Genomic DNA, 24,751 nt, shown 5'->3' with positions numbered 1-24,751 from the left:
GTGCTGTGAGGCAGCAGTGCTAACCACTGAGCCACTGACAGGAAAAGCATATAAAAAGGACCTATAGGGCAACTTTTTTCACATAGGGGACGGTGCATATACAGAAGGAGCTGCCAGAGGAAGTGGTGGAGGCTGGTACAATTGCAGCATTGAAAAGGCATCTGATGGGTAGATGAATAGGAAGGGTTTAGAGGGGTATGGGCCAAATGCTGGCAGATGGGAATTGATTAGGTTGGGATATCTGGTCAGCATGGTCGAGTTGGACCGAAGGGTCTGTTTCTGGCTGTTCATTTCTATGATTCTAGTGAGTGAACTTTGGAGACTGAAAAAAAATCAACATCTCCAATATCAGAGTTACAGAGCCACTAGTGGTGGCAGGCTATAATTACAGCATGACAAGTTTACATAGGAAATGTTTAGTCTAAATTTAAACCGAAGGAGTTTAAGGGGGAGGGGGAATAGCCTGTAAGTGCAAAAAGAACTCGGTTTTCATAGATTGATGTATTTCAACTTAAACAGGAGTCCTTCATTCTTAGGGGTATGTTATATAATACAATTAGAATCTTACCAAATCTGGATAAACACTGATTTGTCTAAAATGCAGTCTTGAATATAAAAGGATTTTAAAGATGAACACAGTTGGGGTTTGTGAATCGTACTCGATAGATGAAGGCGCTGGACGTCTGGAAGGTTTCACAAAAAAATTGTTGTGAAGGAATGTTGTTGGAGATCGGGGAATCTGTTCAGATTAAAGCGGGAGCGGGGGCGGGGGGGAGAGAGATAGAAAATAGTTTTGTTTTCCTGCGGGTTGGTGGAAGTGGCGAAAGGGTTGTAAAGAGGAAACGTATCTCATTTGGATGTTAATCGTTGCACACATTTCCTTCAAACTATTTCCTTGCGGTTTTCACTAACGTTCCTCTCGGCTGCTCGCCCCCGGAGCGGCTGGGAACTGTAATCTCAGTTTGTACCTGAGTCACAGGCACTGAATTACACACGTGTGTCTGAGAGAGAGAGAGAGAGATACAGCAAGAGGAATTTAATATTTTTCATTTCTTTGGTCGGAGATTTCAAACACTCCAGGACTGGACAGCTAGAAATGAAGAAAGCTTTTACCTTTTCTGTCTGGATTTGGTTTGTGGTCGTGTGTAAATCAGGTAGGAATCAGGGTTTGTTGAAGATTGAAACTGCGGGATGTTTAATTGTTGATTGCTGGGATCCGGAGGCCGGTTGTGGATGTGTTTGGAATGAAATTGCAGCTCAGGGTTGGGTTGTGAATCTCCCCTGGTTTTGTTTTTGTGTGTGAAACCTTTGTAGATTGGGACTATGAACAATTGTGACTCTCTCCCTCCGGGTGATACCTAAGAGTACTCACAAACTCAGAATTTACGAAATCCTCCCGTGAGGCGCTCCTGTAGTGTTTTAGCGGCGCTGTAGCAGGTAGGACGGGGTCGGGAGCGGGGGGGTGTTATATTGTAGATGTTCTGAGGTAGATGTTCCTGTTTCGTTGTCAATTTCCCCTATTTGCAAATAAACCTTGTTCATTTCAGTTTATTGCATTATCTAGTTCCATATTATAACAGAGTCCAGGGGTGACTCGGAGGGGTAACACGGGACAGAGTATTAGGGACTCTGTTTGAAAGAGAGAGAGGAGATTGACACCGATTGCAAGCAAACCTCAGTTCTGAACGACTTTGTATCAACTCCACTCTGCACCCTCCCCTGAAAAATCTGCTTGCGAGGGAATTGGAGCCAAGCATTCAATTTGCAGTTTGTTTTGCCCTGTCGTATTTGAATTCTTTCTGATTTGATTGCAGTTTCCTAGTGAAATAGCGCAGTAACTCCTAGCCTGCAGGAGAGACCGCGGTAAACTATTCAAACAACGTAGTACTGGTGGGGGGGGTCTGCACACAGCCCCGGGTCACCAACAATGACAGGGGTTTTAAATCTCCGTGGACTGTGTCATTTACATTGCATGAAAACAACATTTCAGTCACCACTCTCGGTTATGTTGGTTTGGAGCGAGTTAAGGATTAACCTATTGGTTTGTGAGTAGACAGAGGGTGTTTATAATGAGATTGGGAACTCCATGTGAATTCGATTTTCGAGATGTGGATGAATCAGAGTTGCAGGGATTGGAAATTAAACTGGGCGACATCTCTGGGCAATGAGAGCACCATTGTCCCTCCCTGATGTCCCCCTTCCTGTCCAACCCCCCCCCCCCCCCCCGCAACCACTTCCTTTCCCCCAGCCCTCTACCTTCTCCACCACTGCAATCCCTCTCCCAGAACATCAGACCCTTATTGAGTGTGCCTCAGGGAGAATGAGAAAGTTTGGTGATTTGAAGTTGGGATCTTTCTGCTCCAGCTGATCTCAACCCCTATTCAAGACTGAGTGCGGCAAGACTGAAGATATATAATCTGATCCTTTGGTTATGGAATCAGTCAGTCCTGTCTATCACTTGCTCTTCTGCTATTTGGCGTGCAAGTACTGGTGTGTTGGCACCTCATTTTCAGGTATGCCTGCTGGTGCTCCTGGCACGACCTCCTGCACCTCTTCATTAAAACCAGGATCGATCTCCTGCCCTGATGGAAATAGTGGAAGTGGTTACAGATTGTGGTTGAAGAGAATTCTGCTGCTGCTGATGGTCCACAGCACCTCATGGATGTCCAGTCTTAAGTTGCTGGATCTGTTCTGAATTTACTCATTTGACACTATACATTCCAATGCAGTCATCAGAACTTACCCACAAATTCTCAAATACTGTCGAACATGTGAGCCCGACCTGAGTGTTGGGCAAGTTGTTGGAGGGAATCCTGAGGGACAGGATGTACAGGAAAGGCAAGGACTGATTAGGGATAGTTAACATGGCTTTGCGCATGAGAAATCATGTCTCACAAACTTGATTGAGTTTTTTGATGAAGTAACAAAGAGGATTGATGAGGGCAGAGCGGTAGATGTGATCTATGTGGACTTCAGTAAGGCATTCGACAAGGTTCCCCATGGAAGACTGGTTAGCAAGGTTAGATCTCATGGATTACAGGGAGAACTAGCCATTTGGATACAGAACTGGCTCAAAGGTAGAAGACAGAGGGTGGTGGTGGAGGATTGTTTTTCATACTGGAGGCCTGTGACCAGTGGAGTGCCACAAGGATCGGTGCTGGGTCCTCTACTTTTTGTCATTTACATAAATGATTTGGATGTGAGCATAAGAGGTACAGTAAGTTTGCAGATGACACCAAAATTGGAGGTGTAGTGGACAGCAAAGAGGGTTACCTCAGATTACAACAGGATCTTGACCAGATGGACCAATGGGCTGAGAAGTGGCAGTTGGAATTTAATTCAGATAAGTGCGAGGTGCTGCATTTTGGGAAAGCAAATCTTAGCAGGACTTATACACTTAATGGTAAGGTCCTGGGGAGTGTTGCTGAACAAAGAGACCTTGGAGTGCAGGTTCATAGCTCCTTGAAAGTGGAGTCGCAGGTAGATAGGATAGTGAAGGCGGCGTTTGGTATGCTTTCCTCTATTGGTCAGAGTATTGAGTACAGGAGTTGGGAGGTCATGTTGCAGCTGTACAGGACATTGGTTAGGCCACTGTTGGAATATTGCGTGCAATTCTGGTCTCCTTCCTACAGAAAGATGTTGTGAGAGGCTAAACAGGCTGGAGCTGTTTTCTCTGGAGAGTCGGAGGCTGAGGGGTGACCTTATAGAGGCTTTCAAAATTATAAAGGTCATGGATAGGGTAAATAGACAGTCTTTTCCCTGGGGTGGGGGAGTCCAGAACTAGAGGGCATAGGTTTAGGGTGAGAGGGGAAAGATATAAAAGAGACCTAAGGGGCAACTTTTTCACACAGAGGGTGTTACGGGTATGGAATGAGCTGCCAAAGGAAGTGGTGGAGGCTGGTACAATTGCAACATTTAAGAGGCATTTGGATGTGTATATGAATAGGAAGGGTTTGGAGGGATATGGGTGCTGGCAGGTGAGACTAGATTGGGTTGGGATATCTGGTCGGCATGGACGGGTTGGACTGAAGGGTCTGTTTCCATGCTGAACATCTCTATGACTCTGTATGAAATAGAATCACCCTGGTAGGTCACTCAGATCTGTTCCACCACTCAATAAGATCTTGACTGACCTGATTCAAGTAGGTTTTGACCTCTTATTGATTCATTCACCACCTTCTGCAGATCCACTCTAGCAGCTATGTCCTTTAGGTAAGTAGTGGTGCTACCAAGCCACATTTACTGGTGGGCCATAGAGTCTCACTCCAGAGTACTATTTGTACCCTTGCCACCCTCAGTACTTCTTCTATCAAGTGTATCATGAGCAATCAGTGAATAATCGGTGTTGAATACCAAGCATCTCCTCCAGTATGGAAGAGAATGATTCATCTGTTGGGAGGGTATATTGACTGGTAACAAGCTGGAGATTTCCTACCTGTGTTTGACCTGATACTATGAGACTTCCTAAGATTCAGAGTCAATGCTGAGGACCCTTGTAGCAACTCCCTCCTGACTCAAGGCCAGTGTGCTCCATTATCAAAGAGTACCAGTCTGCTTAGACTGTGTCTGTGATTCATTAGGATGTATATGTTGTTCATTTAAGATACATGTCCTATCACTATGGCTTCTGGTAGTTTCATTGGGATAACGCCATGTGGTAATTTTACAAATATGACATGAGTGGTATGAGACTTCTATCCAATATTGAGTAACAGAGCAACAACTCAATCTGGGAAAATGCAGGCCAGTCAGTTTCACACCAGTGACAATTACAGAATAGTGCAGCACTGGAGGCCATTCAGCCCAGCGAGGATGTCCTGACTCTTTAAAAGAGATAGTCGTTCCCCTGCTCTTTTCTCTGTATCATTCAGTTTTTTTCTCCATCAAATATTAATCCAACTGATAAACTAACACTCATTTTGCCCAGTGCATTTCAAATCCTAACCACTTGCATAAATAAAGGCTCCTCATTTCACCTCTGTTTGTTTTACCAATTACCATAAATGTATGTCATCTGCTTTCTGAGCCTTAAGCTACTGGAGATAGCTTCTCCTTATTTATTCTAACTATACCCTTCAGGATTTTGAATTTTTAAAAAATTGAATCTCTGCTTTAAGGAGAACAAACCCATCTTCTCCAGTCTTAATCCCTCACTAGTAAACCATTCTAGTAAACGTCTCCTTCAGCATCTCCAAAGCCACTGCTTTATGGTGATTCAAGTAAATCGCATTCTATTTTGTAAGGTCATAGAAGTAGAAGTAAGCCATTTGACCCATCATGTCTACCCCACACTCAATGGCTGATCTGATAATCCTCAGTTGTACTGCTTGAGATCTTGGGACTGACCATTTTTTTACATTTTGTACTTCTGTCAAATTTTCTTCAAAAATCTCAAACCACAATATGGGTTTAAATTATTACTTGAATAGAAACATAGAGCAGGTGGCACTTCTTTGTGTAATGAGTGGATAATATGAGGGATGATTTTCCAATGATGGCAGTGGAGGTATTTTGTATGATAGGACCTTCTGGGATTTTATCGATGGATGGTCAAGGTGAGTCTAATGGCCTCTCTCATCTGTACTCGAGTATCAAAGGTACAAATGCTAAAATGGCCAGGTGATTTAGGGCACTGGAGGAACCCTCAGCCAGCAGCATTGCCTGTGAACAGGACAAACCCAATCCCACTGCCTAGATCTGTCTCCCTTTCTCCTGTAACTATCTTCCTCCACTTCAAATATTAATCCAGTTTTACCTTGCAAGAGCAAAGCATTCACAGGGTGGCTCAGTGGTTAGCACTGCAGTCTCACAGCACCAGGGACCTGAGTTTGGTTCCAGCCTCAGGCTCCTGTCTGTGTGGAGTTTGCACATTTCCCCCCGTGTCTGCATGGGTTTGCTCTGGGTGCTCTCGTTTCCTTCCACAGTCTGAAGATGTGCAGGTTAGGTAGATTGGCTGTGCTGAATTGCCCAGGCTAGGTGGATTAGCCATGGCAAATGCAGGGTTATAGGAATAGGGCTGGGGGCTGGGTCTTGGTGGGATGCTCTTCAGAGGTCCAGTGTGGACTCAGTGGGCCAAATGGTCTGCTTCCACACTGTTGGAATTCTATATTGCTGGAGGGAGAGTGCTTCTTGGCCACCCATCATCTCAATAATGGACAGTAAAATTCTTCAGCCCTGCTTAACATTCTTAACTTCAATATTTCAATTTATCTGCGTAATATCTTGACGATAAAAGCATGTTGCATCGATACAGGTTGTAGCATATTCTGATCTGTCTGTATATCCAATTTTGAAATTCTGCTGACATTTTTGACATTCACACAACTTCCCTGTAGTGCCTCTGTTCAGCTTATTACAAGTTTTTTTTTGGTATTGTGATTGTGGGAGTTACTGGTTGTAAAACATTGATCCCTCCCAAGTCTAAATGCAACAAGGTTAAAGTAAAACTTTCTTTACTTGACACCGAGCCATGTGTTTCAAATCTAACTCTTCAGCACAGAGATGACGGACTGAATAGCCTCCATTAACGCTGCATTATTCCACAATAAGAGCACTATCTGCTGCCTCAGCCTGTACTTTTCATTCTTCACACATTATTCGCTCACTGACTTTCTGTTTTGTCAATTCCAACTTTGTAACAAAGTACATGTGCACTCTGTGTTTCATCTGTTGGGTACAATATTAACACAGGAGAAAGTGAGGACTGCAGATGCTGGAGATCAGAGCTGAAAATGTGTTGCTGGAAAAGCGCAGCAGGTCAGGCAGCATCCAAGGAGCAGGAGAATCGATGTTTCGGGCATAAGCCCTTCCTGAAGCCTCTTGGGTTCCTGCTCAGAATCGGGTTTGTTTGAGTGTGGTGCACAATCCGAGTTTGTGGGTGAGTGACACCCAGTGGGATTGTTGCAATGAAATGTTTGCTAATTGCAGTGGCAAATTTCTTTGCTTTGGTTATATGACAAGAATTGGATTGACTTTCAGTCTTTTTTGATGCAGAAGAAAATGCAAAAGCGTTCAAAATATATAGCAATTGATCCATTCCCTTTTGTAAATAAGTGAGCTGTAAACCCTTTGAGAACTACAACTGCATTTCCACTTGAGTACTGTAGTGGTTACAGTGAAATCTACTGCAGCTCTTTGCTCTTTCTAATCCCAGAGATTCTACCATTCTCAGTCAGACCGTCATAGATTAAATCCTACTCCAAGTCTTCAGTTTGTAATCTGCTCTGAAGCTGCACTGAGGATGTGCAGTGTTGCCCTGTAGATAGGATGTTAAGTGGATGCTGGTAATGAAAAGCAGAGTCCTGCCCGGTATTCATTCCTTAACTCTGGCCATGCATTGCAGTACTGCTCGGGACACTGAAAACTAGCTGCTTATGCATCACCGTTTGTAGGTTTCTGATTGATATAAGTAGACTTAAAGTAAAAAAGGCATGCATTAAAATAGCACCTCTCACATCTTTGGTATTTCTGAAAGAGCTGCAGAGCCAACAGACTACATTTTGTAGGAACAACTTAGTGCAGATGCTGGAATCTGTACTGAAAACAACAAATGCTGGAGATCACAGCGGGTCAGGCAGCATCCATGGTGAGAGAACAAGCTAACGTTTCGAGTTTAGGTGACTCTTCTGTCAGAGCTCTAAAAGGCAGCATCTCCCACAGTATTTGTACTGGATTATCGTTTATGTTGAGGAGTTGTAAGATAGTTGGCCTAGCAAATGCCCTTCTGAAGGTGTACCCTGTACCCTGTATCATTTATGTCTTGTTTAAAACTGAGAAGTTATGCATAAATTAAGAAAACATGACTGAGTTGTGAGATAAAGCTGAATTGTTCTAGATTTTTTAAACTAATCTATTTGGGGATGCTCTATTACACCTCACTGAGCAGGATGGGAGTTGAATTTCACCCTCCTGGCTCACAGGTAGGGCCATCACCACTACAGCACTAGAGTCCCAATTACATTGATCTAATTTGCCTCTAGTATTGTTGTCATGTGCTACGACAATAATGGAGTAATTCACTAATTGTAATGACCAATCTGTACCTATTAATGGGAGATGGTGCAGTGATAACGTCTCTGGGCTAATAATCCAGAGCCAAAAACTTGTGTTCTGGGGGTGGTGAAATTTCAATTCAATGAATTACTCTGGAATATACTTCTCAGTAATGATAAACATGAAGCCATCATTGATTGTTGTAAGAACTTATCGGCTTCTGTGTTGTTGTTTAGGGAAGGAAATTGGCTGTCCTTCCTTGGTTTGGCTTACATGTGACTCCAGACCCACTGTAATATGGTTAACTGTTAAATGCCCTCTGAATTGGCTTAAGCCACTCAGTTCAAGGGCAGTTAGGGACAAGCAACTAAAGTGTAGGCCTTGCAAACAATGTCCACATTTCAGGAAAAGAAAATCATTCGACAAGTCAATGACTTTGCTGTGCTGTCCTTAGTTTTTAAAGAGTCAAACGGGTCTGCCATTATCCATGTAACAAGATCCTACAGGTGAGAGATAGCTACTTTCTAACCAACCTACTCATGTCATGACACACCTCTGGTGCAGGTGGCACTTGTACCTGGGCCTCCTGCCTCAGAGGTGGGGACACTACCACTATGCCACAAGAGCCCCCTACAGGTGAGATATATAGAATATAATCCCTACAGTGTGGAAACAGGTCCTTTGACCCAACAAGTCTACACTGACCCTCCAAAGAGTAAACCACCCAGACCATTCCCCTACCCTATATGACTAATGCACCTAACCTACACATCCTTGAACGCTGTGCGGAAATTTGGCATGGCCAATTCACTTAACCTGCACATATTTGGATTGTGGGAGGAAACTCACACAGACACAGGGAGAATGTGCAAACTCCATACAGACAGTCATCCTAGGCTGGAATTGAACCCGGGTCCCTGGTGCTGTGAGGTAGCAGTGCTAAGCACTGAGCCACCATGCTGCCCCAAATTCTGTTTCTTGATAATGTAGGTTTGGGTACGCAGACTCATCACTTCATGTGGTCAAGGGATAGCCCATAGCCGAGAGAGCTGGGTAACCTATTTCTGACCAGTCAACTCCCAGGCAGATACCAGCGTCCACCCATCTGAGTGCTGCCTTGCAGTGACCAAGGGTGGGAGCTGGCGGGGCCGAGCAAGTGTGGAAAAATGTGGGGGCTGAGGGAGGGGAGGATGACAAACAGAACTCTGCCTTCCCTGCTGAGTCAGACTGTGACGGAGTTTAAACCTCTCACAGGAACTGAATCCAATTATCCAGACCATAATAACTTCGGCAGAAGTGCAAAACCCTCGCAATTTAGTTGCGTTCTTCCTTTTAATTTCCCGTGCCAGATATAATTGTTGTGCTACGGAGTGACTTTAATGTTGAACAAACAGCTGCAATCTCGAGAGACACCACTCCATGACGTTTGGCTGTTGTATTTACAAACAGTAGCCAGGACTGTCCAAATTTATGATGAATGAGAGGTTCAGACTAAAGAGCCGGGGAATGGATTGGATTGCTCACGCACATCGAGGATGTTGCTGCCAGAGCCCAGCAACTTTATTCATAAAACCATCATAAAGTCCCAGAGTGACAGAGCTGTTCCTGTGCAGGAGATCCGTTGGTCCATCATGTCCCCATTGGCTTTCCCAATGAACATTATGACTGAGTGCCATTCTCCTTCCTTTTCCATTTAATTAATCATCCGACACCCTCTGGAATACCTCGATTGAACCTGCCTCCAGCACACTTGCAGACAGCGCATTCCAGACCTGAACCACTCACTGTGTGAAAAGGATGTGTCTGTCATTTTAAACCCGTGCCCTCTCATTCCTGATCCTTTTATGAAGGGGAATAGTTTCTCCCTCTCTACTAAATAAAAACTGAAAGAACTGCGGATTCTGTAAATCAGAAATTGCTGGAATAGTTCTGAGGAAGGGTCACTTGACCTGAAATGTTAACTCTGATTTCTCTCCACAGGTGCTGCCAGACTTGCTGAGCTTTTCCAGCAATTTCTGTTTCTGTTTCTCCCTCTCTATTCAGACCATTCCTAATTTTGGAAACTTCAATCAGGTATTTCCTTAAAGTGTCAGGAGACGAGATGTTGGGGAGGGTCCAAGATAAGGCAGATTGTCCATGGACAGTGGGAAGAATAGACTATATGGCTTTATCTCTATCATAACCCTTAAGAAATACCTCACAATAATTATTAAGAACTAGATGAGTCACAATAGGGCTCGTGTCTTTGTTTTAATAGACCATGCCCATCCGTCAAGTTGTTGCGGCAATGATAAATGGAGACGATGGTGTAGCAATAAGATTATTGGGCTTGTAAGCCAGGGGCTCGACCTAATGCTGTAAGCATTCAATGAATCAAAATTCAGTCAGGAAGGCAGCTTACTACCATCTTCTCAAGGGCATTTAGAAATGGGTAATAAATGCTGGCCCTGTCAGTGATGCCCACCTTCCACGAGTAAATAACAACATTTGGTTAATATCGAGAATCTAAAGCTAGTTTCACTAACAGTGATAGTGAAAATGTTATGGTTTATAAAAATCCATCTGGTTCACCGATGCCCTGCATGGATGGAAATCTGCTGTCTTTACCTGGTCTGGCCCACAGGTGACTTCAGACCCATAGCAGTGTGGTTGACTCCAGTCAAGGGTAGTTAGGGATGGGCAAGCAATGGCTGATTTTACCAGTAATGACCACATTCTATGAAATAAAAAGACTGGCCTGACCTGCACTGCCTTGGAAGTTTATCTGACAAATTTCAAGTTGATGAAGTTCTGCCACAATCCCCAATGTCCTCAATTTTAGTCCTTACTCATGGAGCCTGAATGATTTGCATGAACTCACTCTGTCTTTCAGTTTTTTTGGATAATCTATTTGGTTGGCAACCACTTTTCTGAGTCCCAGTGTATTCATGCTTTGACCAGTGAAAGTTCATTATCAGTGAGTGTTGCCTATTACATCTTCATTCTAAAAATGACTGTCAGTAACCACAGAATAATAGTGACTGATTATTAATGTCAATGGAAAGGAGTATTCTAGGATTCAACATCCTTTTCCCTGGTTCTGAGTCTGGAACTTCTGAATTCAAACCTGATCTGATAGTAGTATTAGTTTGCAATAGAGTCATAGTCATAGAGATGTATAGCATGGAAACAGACCCTTCGGTCCAACCCGTCCATGCCGACCAGATATCCCAACACAATCTAGTCCCACCTGCCAGCACCCGGCCCATATCCCTCCAAACCCTTCCTATTCATATACCCATCCAGATGCCTCTTAAATGTTGCAATTGTACCAGCCTCCACCACTTCCTCTGGCAGCTCATTCCATACATGTACCACCCTCTGTGTGAAAAAGTTGCCCCATAGGTCTCTTTTATATCTTTCCCCTCTTACCCTAAACCTTTACTCTCTAGTTCTGGATTCCCCAACCCCAGGGAAAAGACTTTGCCTATTTACCCTTTCCATGCCCTTCATAATTTTGTAAGCCTCTATAAGCTCGTAGCAGTACTGAAGGAGAGCTGTGTTGTCAGAGGAGTTTTGATATTCTTTCATGCAGTAGCCAGACCCATTGGCTCATCCCTAATTGGCTTTGAACTGAGTAGATAAGTCATTTCAGAGGGGAGTTAAGAGTCAACCACACTGCTGGCCTGGAGTCACATGTAGGCTGGACCAGATAAGGATGATAGATTTCCTTCTCTAATGGATATTACTGAACCAGATGGGTTTTACTGATAATCAAATGATGAGTTCATGATCATCATCGTGAGCAACTCAGCTCTGAGGAGCGATTAGGGATGCTGGAGTGGTTTCATTTACAACAGAGAAAGCTGCAGAGGTACAAAGCTATGAGAAACATTGACAGGGTAGATAGAGAGTAACCAAGCTCCTTAGCAGAGAGGTCATTAACCAGGGTGCACAGTTTGAAGGGAAGGGGCAGGAGGTTTAGATGGGATTTGAGGAAAAGCTTTGACCCAGAGGTTGGTGAGTATCTGGAACTCACTGCCTGAAAGGGTAGTAGATGCGGGAACCCACAAGATATTTACAAACCATTAAGGTAAACACTTGAAATGCCATAGCATGCAAGGCTAGAAAATGGAATTAGTCTGGATAGGTGTGTGATGACTAGCATGGTCATGATGGGCTGAAGGACTTTTTGTAATAACATCTGGCTTAATCACTGAGATTAGCTTTCAATTCATTCATTGATTTATTTAAAGGTCTCGTCAGTGAGCTGAGCTTCATGGAGGTTGAGTGTTTATAATCCCATGGTACTAATCAAAGAAAAGGAGGAAGATCAGGGTGGCTTGATGGCTCAGTTAGCACTGCTGCCTCACAGCACCAGGAACCCAGGTTCAATCCCCACCTTGGGAGACTGTATGGAGTTTGCACGTTCTCCCCGTGTCTGCATGGGTTCTTTCTGGGTGTTCCAGTTTCCTCCCACAATCCAAAGATGTGCAAGTTAGGTGGATTGGCTGTGGTAAATTGCCCATAGTGTTAGGTGCATTAGTCAAGGGTAAATATAGGGAAGGGGAATGGGTCTGGGTGGGTTACTCTTCGGAGGGTCAGTGTGGACTTGTTGGAATGAAGGGCCTGTTTCCATACTGTAGGGAATCTAATCTAATCTCTCGGTGCTCCTCCCTCTGTCACTCACGCCAAAGAAAAGCAGACTAACTGGCTGTTTAACCTCATTGCTTCTGCAGTCAACCATGACCCAGCTTGGTTGGAAAGAGAGAATTTGTATTTATAAAGTAATTTCATAAAACATCCCAAAGCATTTTACAGGCAGTACCTTTCCTAAGTGTAGGGTAGACAGTGGGAATGATACCAGGAGAATTCTCCAGCTGTTCTTTGAAATAGAACTCACAGTATCCTTTGGGTCCACCTGAGAGTGTGAGTTTAACTCAAAAGATGACTCCTCCAACAGTGCAGTGCTCTGTCAGTGCAGCATTAACTGGGTTAGCCGGGACTTTCTGCCCGGGGGCTGGACAATAAGACTCTGACAGTAAGCTATGAGTAGCACCCACTGAAACACAGCAGACTAAAACCTATGAGATATTGCTGAATGACCTGATATGGCTGGGTATAAATAGACTTCTTTCTTCCTTTTGCATATTGAATGGAGCTGCACATCTGGCGTGTGGCACTGTATTTAGACTTTTCTATCAGCAGGAATGTAAGAATAATAAACCAGAGAGTTCTCCTTGGGCAAAACTTAACTTACTTGAGATCCTTGAAAACTTAAGTGACTATTTAAGTCTCACCCGGACTTTGCACTGCAACTCACAGCCCCCCAAGCTGTGTCTGCCTAAATTGCAATTGTTTGTTCACGTACTCCCTGCCTAGACATCTCTAGTGAGATACAATGGGCTGGAGTCTCCTTCATGACTCAAAAGGTATTTGAGTCTTTGCTTCAGGGTCAGTATGCAGTCTGTACTGGACAATGCAATGCGTGACATGCTTCAGTTGACTTTTAAGCTCCAAAGATCGGGATTGATGGGGGCATCAGTGGGGGAGGAGAAAAACCAACCAGAATATCTGTTACTAATCAACATGCAATCAAGGGTCAACCTGGAACAAAATGTTTGCGTGTGAATGTTGGGTAGGATCAGGATTGCACCTCCATGTGTTACCTCCCATGGAAGAAGGGTCTTGCAAAGGATGCTGAGGGGAGACCACATTTTGTTTTTGAAACTGAGTTGTTGCCATAGAGTTATAGAGATGTATAGTGCAAAAACAGACCCTTCAGTCAAATTTGTCCATGCCGATCAGATATCATGCAAGGCTAGAAAATGGAATTAGTCTGGATAGGTGTGTGATGACTAGCATGGTCATGATGGGCTGAAGGACTTTTTGTAATAACATCTGGCTTAATCACTGAGATTAGCTTTCAATTCATTCATTGATTTATTTAAAGGTCTCGTCAGTGAGCTGAGCTTCATGGAGGTTGAGTGTTTATAATCCCATGGTAGAAGAGGAGGAAGATCAGGGTGGCTTGATGGCTCAGTTAGCACTGCTGCCTCACAGCACCAGGAACCCAGGTTCAATCCCCACCTTGGGAGACTGTATGGATTTGGGCGGCACGGTGGCACAGTGGTTAGCACTGCTGCCTCACAGCGCCTGAGACCCGGGTTCAATTCCCGCCTCAGGCGACTGACTGTGTGGAGTTTGCACGTTCTCCCCGTGTCTGCATGGGTTTCCTCCGGGTGCTCCGGTTTCCTCCCACAGTCCAAAGATGTGCAGGCCAGGTGAATTGGCCACGCTAAATTGCCCATAGTGTTAGGTAAGGGGTAAATGTAGATGTAGGGGTATGGGTGGGTTACGCTTCGGCGGGGCGGTGTGGACTTGTTGGGCCGAAGGGCCTGTTTCCACACTGTAAGTAATCTAATCTAATCTAATCTAATCCTAAACCAGAGGTGGGGAACCTTTTCATGTTGAAAAGCCGCATTATGTTAGTTGTAATCTAATAAGGCCGCATCCAAGAAACTTCAATTATATACTCTTCAAAATTCACATCTTTTTAATTGTGGCGGCCAATCTATGAGGATTATTTCATTGAATTTTCTTTTACTCTCTGGTATTTTAAAAACATTCATTTTAAGATTAGAATATAAATAATAAAGGACGGAAAAAACATATTAATAAAAAATGAAAGATTTGTTCTGCAAAATTTGGATTCATTCAAAAGGCCACACACAATGGCCTAGAAGGCCGTAGGTTCCCCACCCCTGTCCTAAACTAATCTAGTCTCATTTGCCAGCATTTAGCTCATATCCCTCTAAACCCTTCCTATTCATTACCCATCCATATGCCTGTTAAAAGTTGTAAGTGTACCAGCCTCCACCACTTCATCTAGCAGCTCATTCCATACATGTACCACCCTCTAAGTGCAATAGTTTCCCTCAGGTCCCTTTTATATCTTTCCCCTCTCACCCTAAACTTATGCCCTCCAGTACTGGACTCCCCCACCCCAGGGAAAAGACCTTGTCTATTTATCCTATCTGTGCCCCGCATGATTTTATAAACCTCTAAAAGGTCACCCCTCAGCCTCCGACACTCCAGGGAAAACAGCCCCAGCCTGTTCAGCTTCACCTTACAGCCCAAATCCTCCAACCCTTGGCCACATCCTTGTAAATCTTTTCCGAACCTTTTCAAGTTTCACAACATCCTTCCGATGGGAAGGAGACCAGAATTGCACGCAATATTCCAAAAGTGCCCTAACCAATGTCCTACACAGTCACAACATGACCTCCCAACTCCTGTACTCAACGCTCTGACCATCTGGAATGCACCGCCTAAAAGAGGGTCAACAGCTGATTGAATGAGAGTTTTCAAAAAGGTAATCCAGCAAATATGTGGAAATGAAATAATTGCAGAGCTCTGAGGAAAGTGCGTCCAATTCAGCCGTTCATTCATAGACATGTCACAGCCAAGTGCCGAATAGTGGAGCAGTGTGTTTCTATGGTAACTGCTATTGTCATATCTTGTCCTTTTGAATGCAGTTCTATGATGAGCCCACAGGACAACATAATGTTCCGGAAAAGCCCACATAATGAAGCTGCAGGATAACTGATGTTCGAAGTTGAGAAAGGTGGCCTACTTTTGACATGGGGCTCAGCTCTGAGCAATATCAGGCAAGAACACCGACAGTAGATGTTCAAAATTGAAAAGGTTCTGATTCCCAATGTTAACACCCAGTTGGCAAGATGGCTGCTCTGTGATGCAGAGTGATGCCATCAGCATGGGCTCAGTTCCTGTACTACCTGAGGTCACCATGAAGGACTCTCCTATTTAGCCCCTCCCCTCACTTCGGGTATGGTGACGCCCCCCCCCAGATTAAGCCACCACCAGTCATCTCTATCTCGCTGTGTAATGGGAGTGCAGCCTATGGTCGGGTCGGTCTATTGTGACTTTAACTCAAATACCCCTCACATCAAGGTTCAAATTTGCACCCAAGATAGACTTGCACCTTTCATCCACTGAACTGTTGTCGCTGTTGTAGAGTAAGAAATGTGGTGACCAATTTTCACACACAAGATCTCATATGCAGCAATGAATTAAAGACTGGATGGTCTGTTGTTTGAGATTTAACTATGGATCCAGGACAGTAAGGAGAAATCGCTTTCTCTTCTTCGCAACAGTGAGATCTTGACATGCACCTTGATACAATCTTCGTTAGACATTAACATACCAATCAGACATCGGGATTGACAAAACAATAAAATACGTTTTTTATTTTAAAGATAAGAGTTTATACAACTGGATTCACCAGTAGGCTCTTGCTTTTATCACTGTGGTCTTCAGTCTACTCCTGAAGGCGTAGGCTTATTACATTACACTCTGTCAGGTGGATAGTGATTGACAATAGTTTGTCCATTAAAGGTACATGGATCACAACGCAACTGAGAGACCAAGCAATGATCCAGCAAATGGTACATTTGATAATGCAGCACTCCCTCAGTTAACTTGCACAAAAAAAGTATGTAGTCTCTGCCTATCCTCATAGGTGGATGTAAAAGGTTTCAATATTTTGAAGATGGGCAAGGGAGGTATTTCCACTGGTCCTAGTCAATAGCTATCCCTCCATCAATGTTACTGCTGAAAATTAGCTGGTCATTATCACATTGCTGTTTATGGGATCTTCCTATGTGAATGTGAGCTTTCACCTTTCCTACACTACACCAGTGACTGCACTTTCCTTGACTGGGATTCTTGGTGATGATAAAAGGTACTATATAAATACAAGTCCTTCTTTTTGTAAATGTGACAACTTGCTTCACAGCTGTAGTTGCTGCTGTTCTACCAGCAAGCACCATAACCATTTTACAAACAATTATGAACCTTCTAACACCAGCATGGTGGATAAGCTCAGATCTGAATATGTCTGAGAGCTGTTCTGGGATGCCACTGAGCGATGTGAGAAACAGAGGTACATAGAAAGACATCAAAGATACATCATGGAAAGCAGCCCTTGGCCATTAAGTTCCATACTGTCACACCTCACTAATGTAGCTCACTGGAAATCAAACCCTGCTACTGTGGGCGGCACGGTGGCACAGTGGTTAGCACTGCTGCCTCACAGCGCCAGAGACCGGGGTTCAATTCCTGCCTCAGGCGACTCTCTGTGTGGAGTTTGCACATTCTCCCCGTGTCTGTGTGGGTTTCCTCCGGGTTTTCCGGTTTCCTCCCACAGTCCAAAACTGTGTGGGTTAGGTGAATTGGCCATGCTAAATTGCCTGTAGTGTTAGATGAAGGGGTAAATGTAGGGGAATGGGTCTGGGTGGGTTACGCTTTGGCGGGTTGGTGTGGACTTACTGGGCTGAAGGGCCTGTTTCCACACTTTAAGTAATCTAATCTAATCTACCCCCAGAATTATCACAAATGTTAAAGAGTTAGCACAAAGAAGTTAAAGATATTTTGAATCAATCTGTTCAGATATGTTATGGCACATACTTGGACCAGTTGAGACTTGAACCAAAGAGCAAAGGATACTTAAGGAAGATGTGGGACCTATGTGGGAGATGAAGAAGGGAACTTGTTTGAAGATGCAGATGATAGGGAACGAATTTTAAATGAATCTTTGTCTCCATATTCACAAAGGAAAAGGATGATGTGGATATGGAAACATAAGAGGAGCGATGTGAAATATTGAACAAAATAATCATAATGAGAGAGGAAGTATTAGAGGAATTGGAATCCTTAAAAGTGGATAAGTCACCAGGGCTTGATGGATTGTCCCTAGAATTGAAAGAGATCAGGGAGGAAATACCAGATACCCTGAGGATTATTTTCAAATCTTCATAGACACAGGTGAGGAGCCAGAGGATTGGTGGAATGAAAATTAGAGTGGCACGGTGGCTCAGTGGTTAGCACTGCTGCCTCACAGCGCCAGGGTCCCAGGTTCAATTCCAGCTCCGGGCAACTGTCTGTGCGGAGTTTGCACATTCTCCCCGTGTCTGTTTAGGTTTGCTCCTGTTTCCTCCTACAGTCCAACGATGTGCAGATCTGGTGAATTGGCTATTCTAAATTGCCCATAGTATTAGGTGCATTACTCAGAGGGAAATGGGTCTGGGTGGGTTACTCTTTGGAGGGTGGACTGGTTGGGCTGAAGGGCCTGTTTCCACACTGTAGGGAATCGAATCTAATCAAAATGTAGTTCCATTGTTAAAAACGAGAATTCAAAACAATCATTTAGTCTTACTGCAGTGGTGGGCTAATTGTTAGAATCAATCCTGAGAGATCAGACAAACTGTCAATTAGAAAGGGATGGAAAAGTTAGGGATAATCAGCAAGGCTTTGTTAAGGGAAGCTCATGCTTTACAAATTTGATTGAATTCTTTGAGGAAGTAACAAGGCAGATCAATGAGGATAGTACAGTGGATGTTGTTGACATGGATTTTAACAAGGCATTTTATAAGATCCCACATGGCACACTGGTCAGAAAAGTAAAATCCCATGGGTTACAGCGTAATGTGTTGAATTAGATCCAAAGTTGGCTTAGTAACAGGAAACAAAAGGTAATGGTCGATCAGTGCCCTTTTAAATGGAAAGCTGTGGTGTATTGCAGGACTCAGTGTTGAGACCACTGCCGTTTGTTTTATACATTAACAATTTGAACTTGAACATTGAGGAGGAACAATTCAGAAGATTGCAGACAACACAAAAATTGGCCGCATAGTGGGTAGTGTTGAGGATAGCTGTCAGCTCCAAAATGATATAAATGGGTTGGTGGAATGGGCAGGAAAGTGGCAGATGGAGTTTAACTCTGATAAGGGTGAGGTAATGCATTTAGGGAGGTAAAACAGTAAAATGGAGAACAAAATAAATGGGAATATATTGAGAGTGCTGGTGGAGTGAAAGATCTTGGTGTGCTAGTGCACAGGTTCCTAAAAGTAGTAGTACAGAGAGATAAGGTTGTAAAGGCATATAGAATGCTCTCCTTCATTGGCAATGGTACAGAATACAAAAGTAGCAATATAATGATGAAACTGTATAGAACACTGGTGAGGCCACAAATGGAGTATTGCGTACAGTTCTTGACACCACATTACAGGAAGGATATAACTGCTCTGGAGAGTGGGCAGAGAAGATTTACTAGATTTGCTTGGGCTGCAGAATTGTAGCTACGAGGCGTGAATGGAGAGGTTGGGATTGTTTTCCTTGGAATGGAGAAGCCTGAGGAGTGACATGATTGAGGTAAATATGGTTCTAAGAGGCAGAGATAGAGTACACAGGAGGAACCAGTTTCCCTTGGCAAATAATTCAAGAGACCAGAGCTATTTCTGAAAGACGATCGATGGAGCTTTCCCTACTGGCCGGGAGCAATCCTTTTCCCTGATCTGATATCAGCAAAAAAAGGACTATCCCGCCATTATCTCAGTACGTTAATGAGATCTTGCATGCATAAATTTTGGCTAAAATGTTTCTCTACAACAGCGACTACACTTCAAATGTGCTCCGTTGGCTTTAAAGCACATTGAGACATCCTATGGCCATGAAAGATGGTATAGAAGTGGGAGCTTTTCATTTTCAGATGGGCCACAGTTAGACCAAATTTTTCTGAATGGCATAGTGATCCAGGGCCAGTTCCATCCAGTGAAGGGTTTTGTGAATATGGAAAGACCTTCCCTCCACCCGTGCTCACGCATCCTTTAGTTTGTGACAGTGCAGACTCTGTGCCTTGGCGGGAAACACTAGAAGGGAGATAACTCTGTTGTAAATAACAGAGTGTCAAGGTCAAACACAGTTCCTTTTGTGTCATGGCATGAAGTGTGGCTCATTCTGTCCTCTCTGGATGTCAGTGTCTCCCCCTGATGCCAGGTCGTGGCTCCAGGTTTTTTTGCAAGGTCAACAGTGCATGGGAAAGGAAGAGCTGGCAGATGCTGCGGATATCCCTTGCTTCCTCACTTCCTAACACGTTTATGCCGAGTGGCTTTATATAGCTTGGCTGACAGCTAAAAAGAATCGCTTCGTCCGATCTGTCAGCAGCAGATAAGTGAAGTCAAACTGTTTAATGATGGGTGTTAGTTTTGAAAAAAAAGGCCTCCCTCCCATCCCCCATCACATCATCAGAAAACAATCTTGTAAAGAGACTCTCACCTTAGATGGCTTTGTTTTCTCTTTTGAAGAACAAGATGGACAACAGAATGATGCAGCACCCAAGGTGACCATTCAGTCCATTGAGTTTGTGTTGGCATTTCGAAAGAGTTCTCCAATTGGACCCACTCTGCTCCCCCACACTCCATCTCCTGCCTTCAACTTGTGTCCCTTTCAGATATTGTAAATCTTGGTAATGACAACACAGTGAATGGGCGTTCTTGCAAGTTGAGGAACAAAGCAGCAAGTTAAGGGGAGAGAAAAGTTGCAACTGGAATATTAAATTGTAAGACAGGACAAAGAGACATTAATGGAGATACCAATAGAGTATCCCTTCACGGAGAGAGAGAGATACACACAGGGAATTGAACTCTGACATTAAACAGCTCCATGGAATATTTTAAGATCCAATTGGAAATTTGAAGCATTGCCTACATTGACAACCATGCCTTCAGCTGCCTGGACACTAAGCTTCAGAATCCCAATCATAAACCTCTTAACCCCTGGAATGCTCTTCCCTTCTTTAACACCCTTCTTAAAACCTAATGCTTTGACCAGACTTTGAGCCACATGCCCTAACATCTCCCAGTGTGGTTCATTGTCTAAACTTTCTCTGATAATGTTCTCTTGAAGCGACTTGAAGTGTTTAATTAAGTTAAAAATGGTACATGGGCAAAGGTTACTGAGCTTCTGTGGGGACACAAGGGATAGACGCACGGGCTCAGTGGTTAGCACTGCTGCCTCACAGCACCAGGGACCTGGGTTCAATTCCCGCCTCGGGTGACTTTCAGTGTGGAGTTTACACATTCACCCTGTGTCTGCATGGGTTTCCTCTGGGTGCTCCGGTTTCATCCCACAATCCAAATATGTGCAGTTCAGGTGATTTGGCTGTGGTAAATTGCCCATAGTATTAGGTGCATTAATCAGGGTAACTATGGGTGGGCTATTCTTCAGAGGGTTGTTGTGGACTTGTTGGGCTGAAGGGCCTGTTTCCATACTGTAGAGAAACTAACCTAATCTAATCTCTTTGGACAGGTGAATTAAGATAGCCCAAATATCCTCCCTTATCTATTGTCAGAATGATAGTTTTGGTAAACACATTTACTGTCAAAAGGTGTGGCCCTAGAAAAGCACATCAGGTCAGACAGCATCCAAGGGACAGGAGAGTCAATATTTTGGGCATAAGCCCTTCACCAGGAATGCTTTTAGTGCTGACTTATACCTGTTATCTCTGTGCCAATTTAAATACTGTGATGTCCAGAAATTAATGCCGTCCTTATGTGTTGTGGTTTTAAGTTTAATTGAATCTCAGTTATTGAGGCATTGATGAATTCTTTTAATTCTGCTCCTGTGAGTCAAACTACACTGTATGTTTACACAAATACAGAAGGGATTGTCACATCTTGACTTTATCGCATAATAAATTAGTCAGTATAAATGAAAGAGAATCTCTGAAAACCAAATGAAAACTTTGAAAGACCTAGTCCCACTCCTTGCTTTTCCCTTAATCTTATGAAGTTTCCAGTACTTTATATTCAATAATTCCATTTTGAAAGTTGCTACTGAATTTGTAAGCTACACACTCCATCTCATTAAATAAAAACAAAAAATTCCTTGTTTCCTTCTGGAGATCTGTTTTTGTCAGTTCCTTTGGTTTTGGACTTGCTTGATCCAGAAACATTTTCTCTAGATATTTTCCAATCAACCTCATCAACAATGTTGTGATACAACTCTGGTGGGCACTTGAACCTAAACCCTTTGGTACAGAGGTAAGGACACTATCACCCTCCTTATTTGCTCTATCAAATCTCTTCATACTTTTTAACAACTCTCTCAAATTTCTAAGGAAGACAGTTCCAGTTTTTTCCACCGACTTTTGTCAATGTAAATATACATCAAATAAAACATTTTTTTTTCTTTTGTTTAGCAAAAAGGAACCTGTGACTCATTTAGTACTCAAAGGAGGAATGGCAAAATTTGTGGTGCTAATTGTAAATGCATCCTGTTTGTACAATAGGTCAAGGGTTAAAGGTCAACCACAGCAAAACACAACTGAAAGGCCTTAATGGTAGCCTGGTATTGTTGCAGTCTAGTTCTTTCTGACAGATGGGGGTGGTGTGGGACCTATCAAGGACACTGTGTCACCTATGTGTTTCACAAGAATCCAACAGGATTTTCTTCCATCAATTTTCAAAGGTGACAATAGTGACACAAAAGTTGGGCATTTGGCTATTTTTAGTGCAGGAAGTGTTTCCAACAGGAATTTCCTGTCTACTGTTGCATCCTTGCCCTCCATGGAAAGGAAGCGAGTATATTGAAAGGACGGATCCATATACATTCAGGAGGTCGACTTAGCATCTCAATCGCAGCTGTAAGGAAAATTCTAAATGTTAATTCTGCAATAGGGAAAATGTCTTCATGTACGGTTGGGCAGCTTTTCTATAAATGGAAGAAAGTTCTGCCCTTCGAGCCATGCCATTCAGTTGGCTGATCTGTGTGTTAACTCAATTGACCAGCTCTTGTTTCAAACACTTTGATGCCTCTTGTCCAATAAAACAAATACTTTCAGTCTTGAAAATGCATCTCCCAACATCCACAGCCTAACAGGGAGACAGTTTCAGGTTTCCTATCATTCACATGAAAATGTACTCAACGTGTCCGTGGTCAAACTCTACATCAAGACTGTTTGTATTCCCCACTGCAATCTCTCTGCCTCCACCTAAGAGATGGCCAATTTCTCTTTATCAGCTCAACCAAATCCTTTTGTCCTCTTCAATTGGATGTTACCTTACATTGAAAGGAATGCCAGTCTAGTCTATGCAACCTGGCCTCAATAGCTTAACCCTTGTAAACCCCAGTATGATTCTGATGAAGCTATACTGTATTCACTCCAAATTAACCAAAAAACAACTTGCTTAGAAAAAAACTCAAAACATTTGACTATAAAAGGCAGTCAGCTATCTTAAAACAATTTAAATCTAGTACACTGTGACTGAGACTTGTGATGCCTCAATATCTTTCACTTCACTTATAGACTGGCAAAGCCACAATTGTAACACTTCCAGCCTTGTTTATGCACCCACCTCGTTGTCATTATAACCTCCTCCAGCCCCATAACCCTCCAGGCCTTCTATGTTCATCCTCAATTTTCGAATCTTCGCTTCAGGAAGCCGTGTCTTCTGTTGCCTGGGGCCAACTCTCTGGAATTCCTTCTTAAACCTCTCAAACTCTCTTGCTCTTTCTATCCACCTTTTAAGGTACTTAAACCAGTGGTTTGACCAGGGTTTTGGGGCCGCTGCTGTCTTGCCACCTTTTTGTGTCTCCGAGTCAGAAGCACCAGAGATCTCATCTAGAGCTCAAAGTGATGGGTAGCAGAGAGTGGGTTCCATCTGGGCACAGTTGGATGGTGCATGTCACTGAATGGTTGCAGGTGAACTATGGTGGGTATGTGAGGCTGGCACAAACCAGAGGAGAGTGACAAACTACCACACCAGATCCCCTGGCAGGAGTACCTCCAAGCAGCAACAAGCTTCTGGGAAGTGAGATAGGGTGGTTTACTAGGTTAAGGGTGCTACATAAATGCACTTTGTTTTTGCTTGATGTGTGGCTGGTGTCTTGGTATCCTTAAGGACTCTTTCAGAGCGCAAGTAATTGTTAGCTGCCTAAGAAGCTCAGTCAAATCTCAACCTAGAGCACTGTTGCAGCAACACTCTGGACCTCAGCATTTGCCCTTTCGTTCTCTCTGGCAGAGTACTGTGCACCTGTCAGACAAAGGTCACCACACACTCACACCCATCTTCTTGGCATACGATCAAATGGGCACCATATCTGGAACTCTCTGCTCAACACCTTTCCCTTGGCTTCCTGTCCTCACAGTCATTACGCCCCGCACATCCGCTGGTGAATGAAACCCACTCACTGGCTGAAATGATCCCGTGCTACAAATGAAACCCATGGTAAGAGACTTATTTACACTTGTCTAAACTGTGCCTGCTCCTCACAAAACCATCCCTTTTCACTGTAAATATGCAGAAAACACAATTTTCTTCTCAATCAACAGATTGATCTATACATTGAATCATTTGATTCAAGACTGGAACAATAATTAGCTGCTCTCATTTATTTATGTGTTATTTGTAGTCCATGTAGAGTAAGGGCATGCACAGTGCTGTTGGGCAGGACATTGCAGGATTTTGTTTCCATTGACAGTGAAGGAACGGTGATATGGTTCCAAGTCAGTACGGTGTGTGACTTTCAAGGAAGCTTACAGGCTTACTTGTTTATTTAGCAAACACAAATCCCCAAAGCCAAGTGATATCCTCCTCATTTATTGAATTCAATGTGATTAACCCAGCACTTAGTCTATTGAAGGAACGCAATGGGTAACGTGCACCATTGTGGAGAGACACAAACAAGGTCATAAAGGGTTTGTGCTGAGACCCCAGTGAAGGTGACTCCTCATCCACGGACTCTGACTTGTCGTGAACCCTTTTAGTAAGGACAAATCTCAGTGTGTGTTAGCTCAAACCAACAGGATGGGGATTATCACAAGGAACTTCTTAGTGACTTCCTGTGCTTCCACTTCCTTGATCTAAAGGATGTCTTGGATTCCCTACAGTGTGGAAACAGGCCCTTCGGCCCAACCAGT

The 24,751-nt window shown here is 43.5% G+C and overlaps 1 protein-coding gene across 3 annotated transcripts in view; it reads left to right on the top strand.

The window, feature by feature from the left end:
* Nucleotides 1–886: 886 nt before the first annotated feature.
* flt4 (fms related receptor tyrosine kinase 4) overlaps nt 887–24,751 on the top strand; it is a 238,905-nt gene continuing 215,040 nt past the window's right edge. For all 3 annotated transcript variants that reach the window (XM_072590357.1, XM_072590356.1, XM_072590358.1), the window contains exon 1: nt 887–1,154. In XM_072590357.1, coding sequence (XP_072446458.1) covers nt 1,097–1,154 — 58 coding nt within the window. In that variant the 5' untranslated portion in view covers nt 887–1,096. The remainder of the gene's footprint in view (nt 1,155–24,751) is intronic.

The sequence above is a fragment of the Chiloscyllium punctatum genome, chromosome 20, assembly GCF_047496795.1.
Source record: "Chiloscyllium punctatum isolate Juve2018m chromosome 20, sChiPun1.3, whole genome shotgun sequence".
Lineage (NCBI taxonomy): Eukaryota > Metazoa > Chordata > Chondrichthyes > Orectolobiformes > Hemiscylliidae > Chiloscyllium > Chiloscyllium punctatum.
The sequence above is the reverse complement of the archived record's forward strand: the minus strand, read 5'-3'. Positions and strand labels throughout refer to the sequence as shown.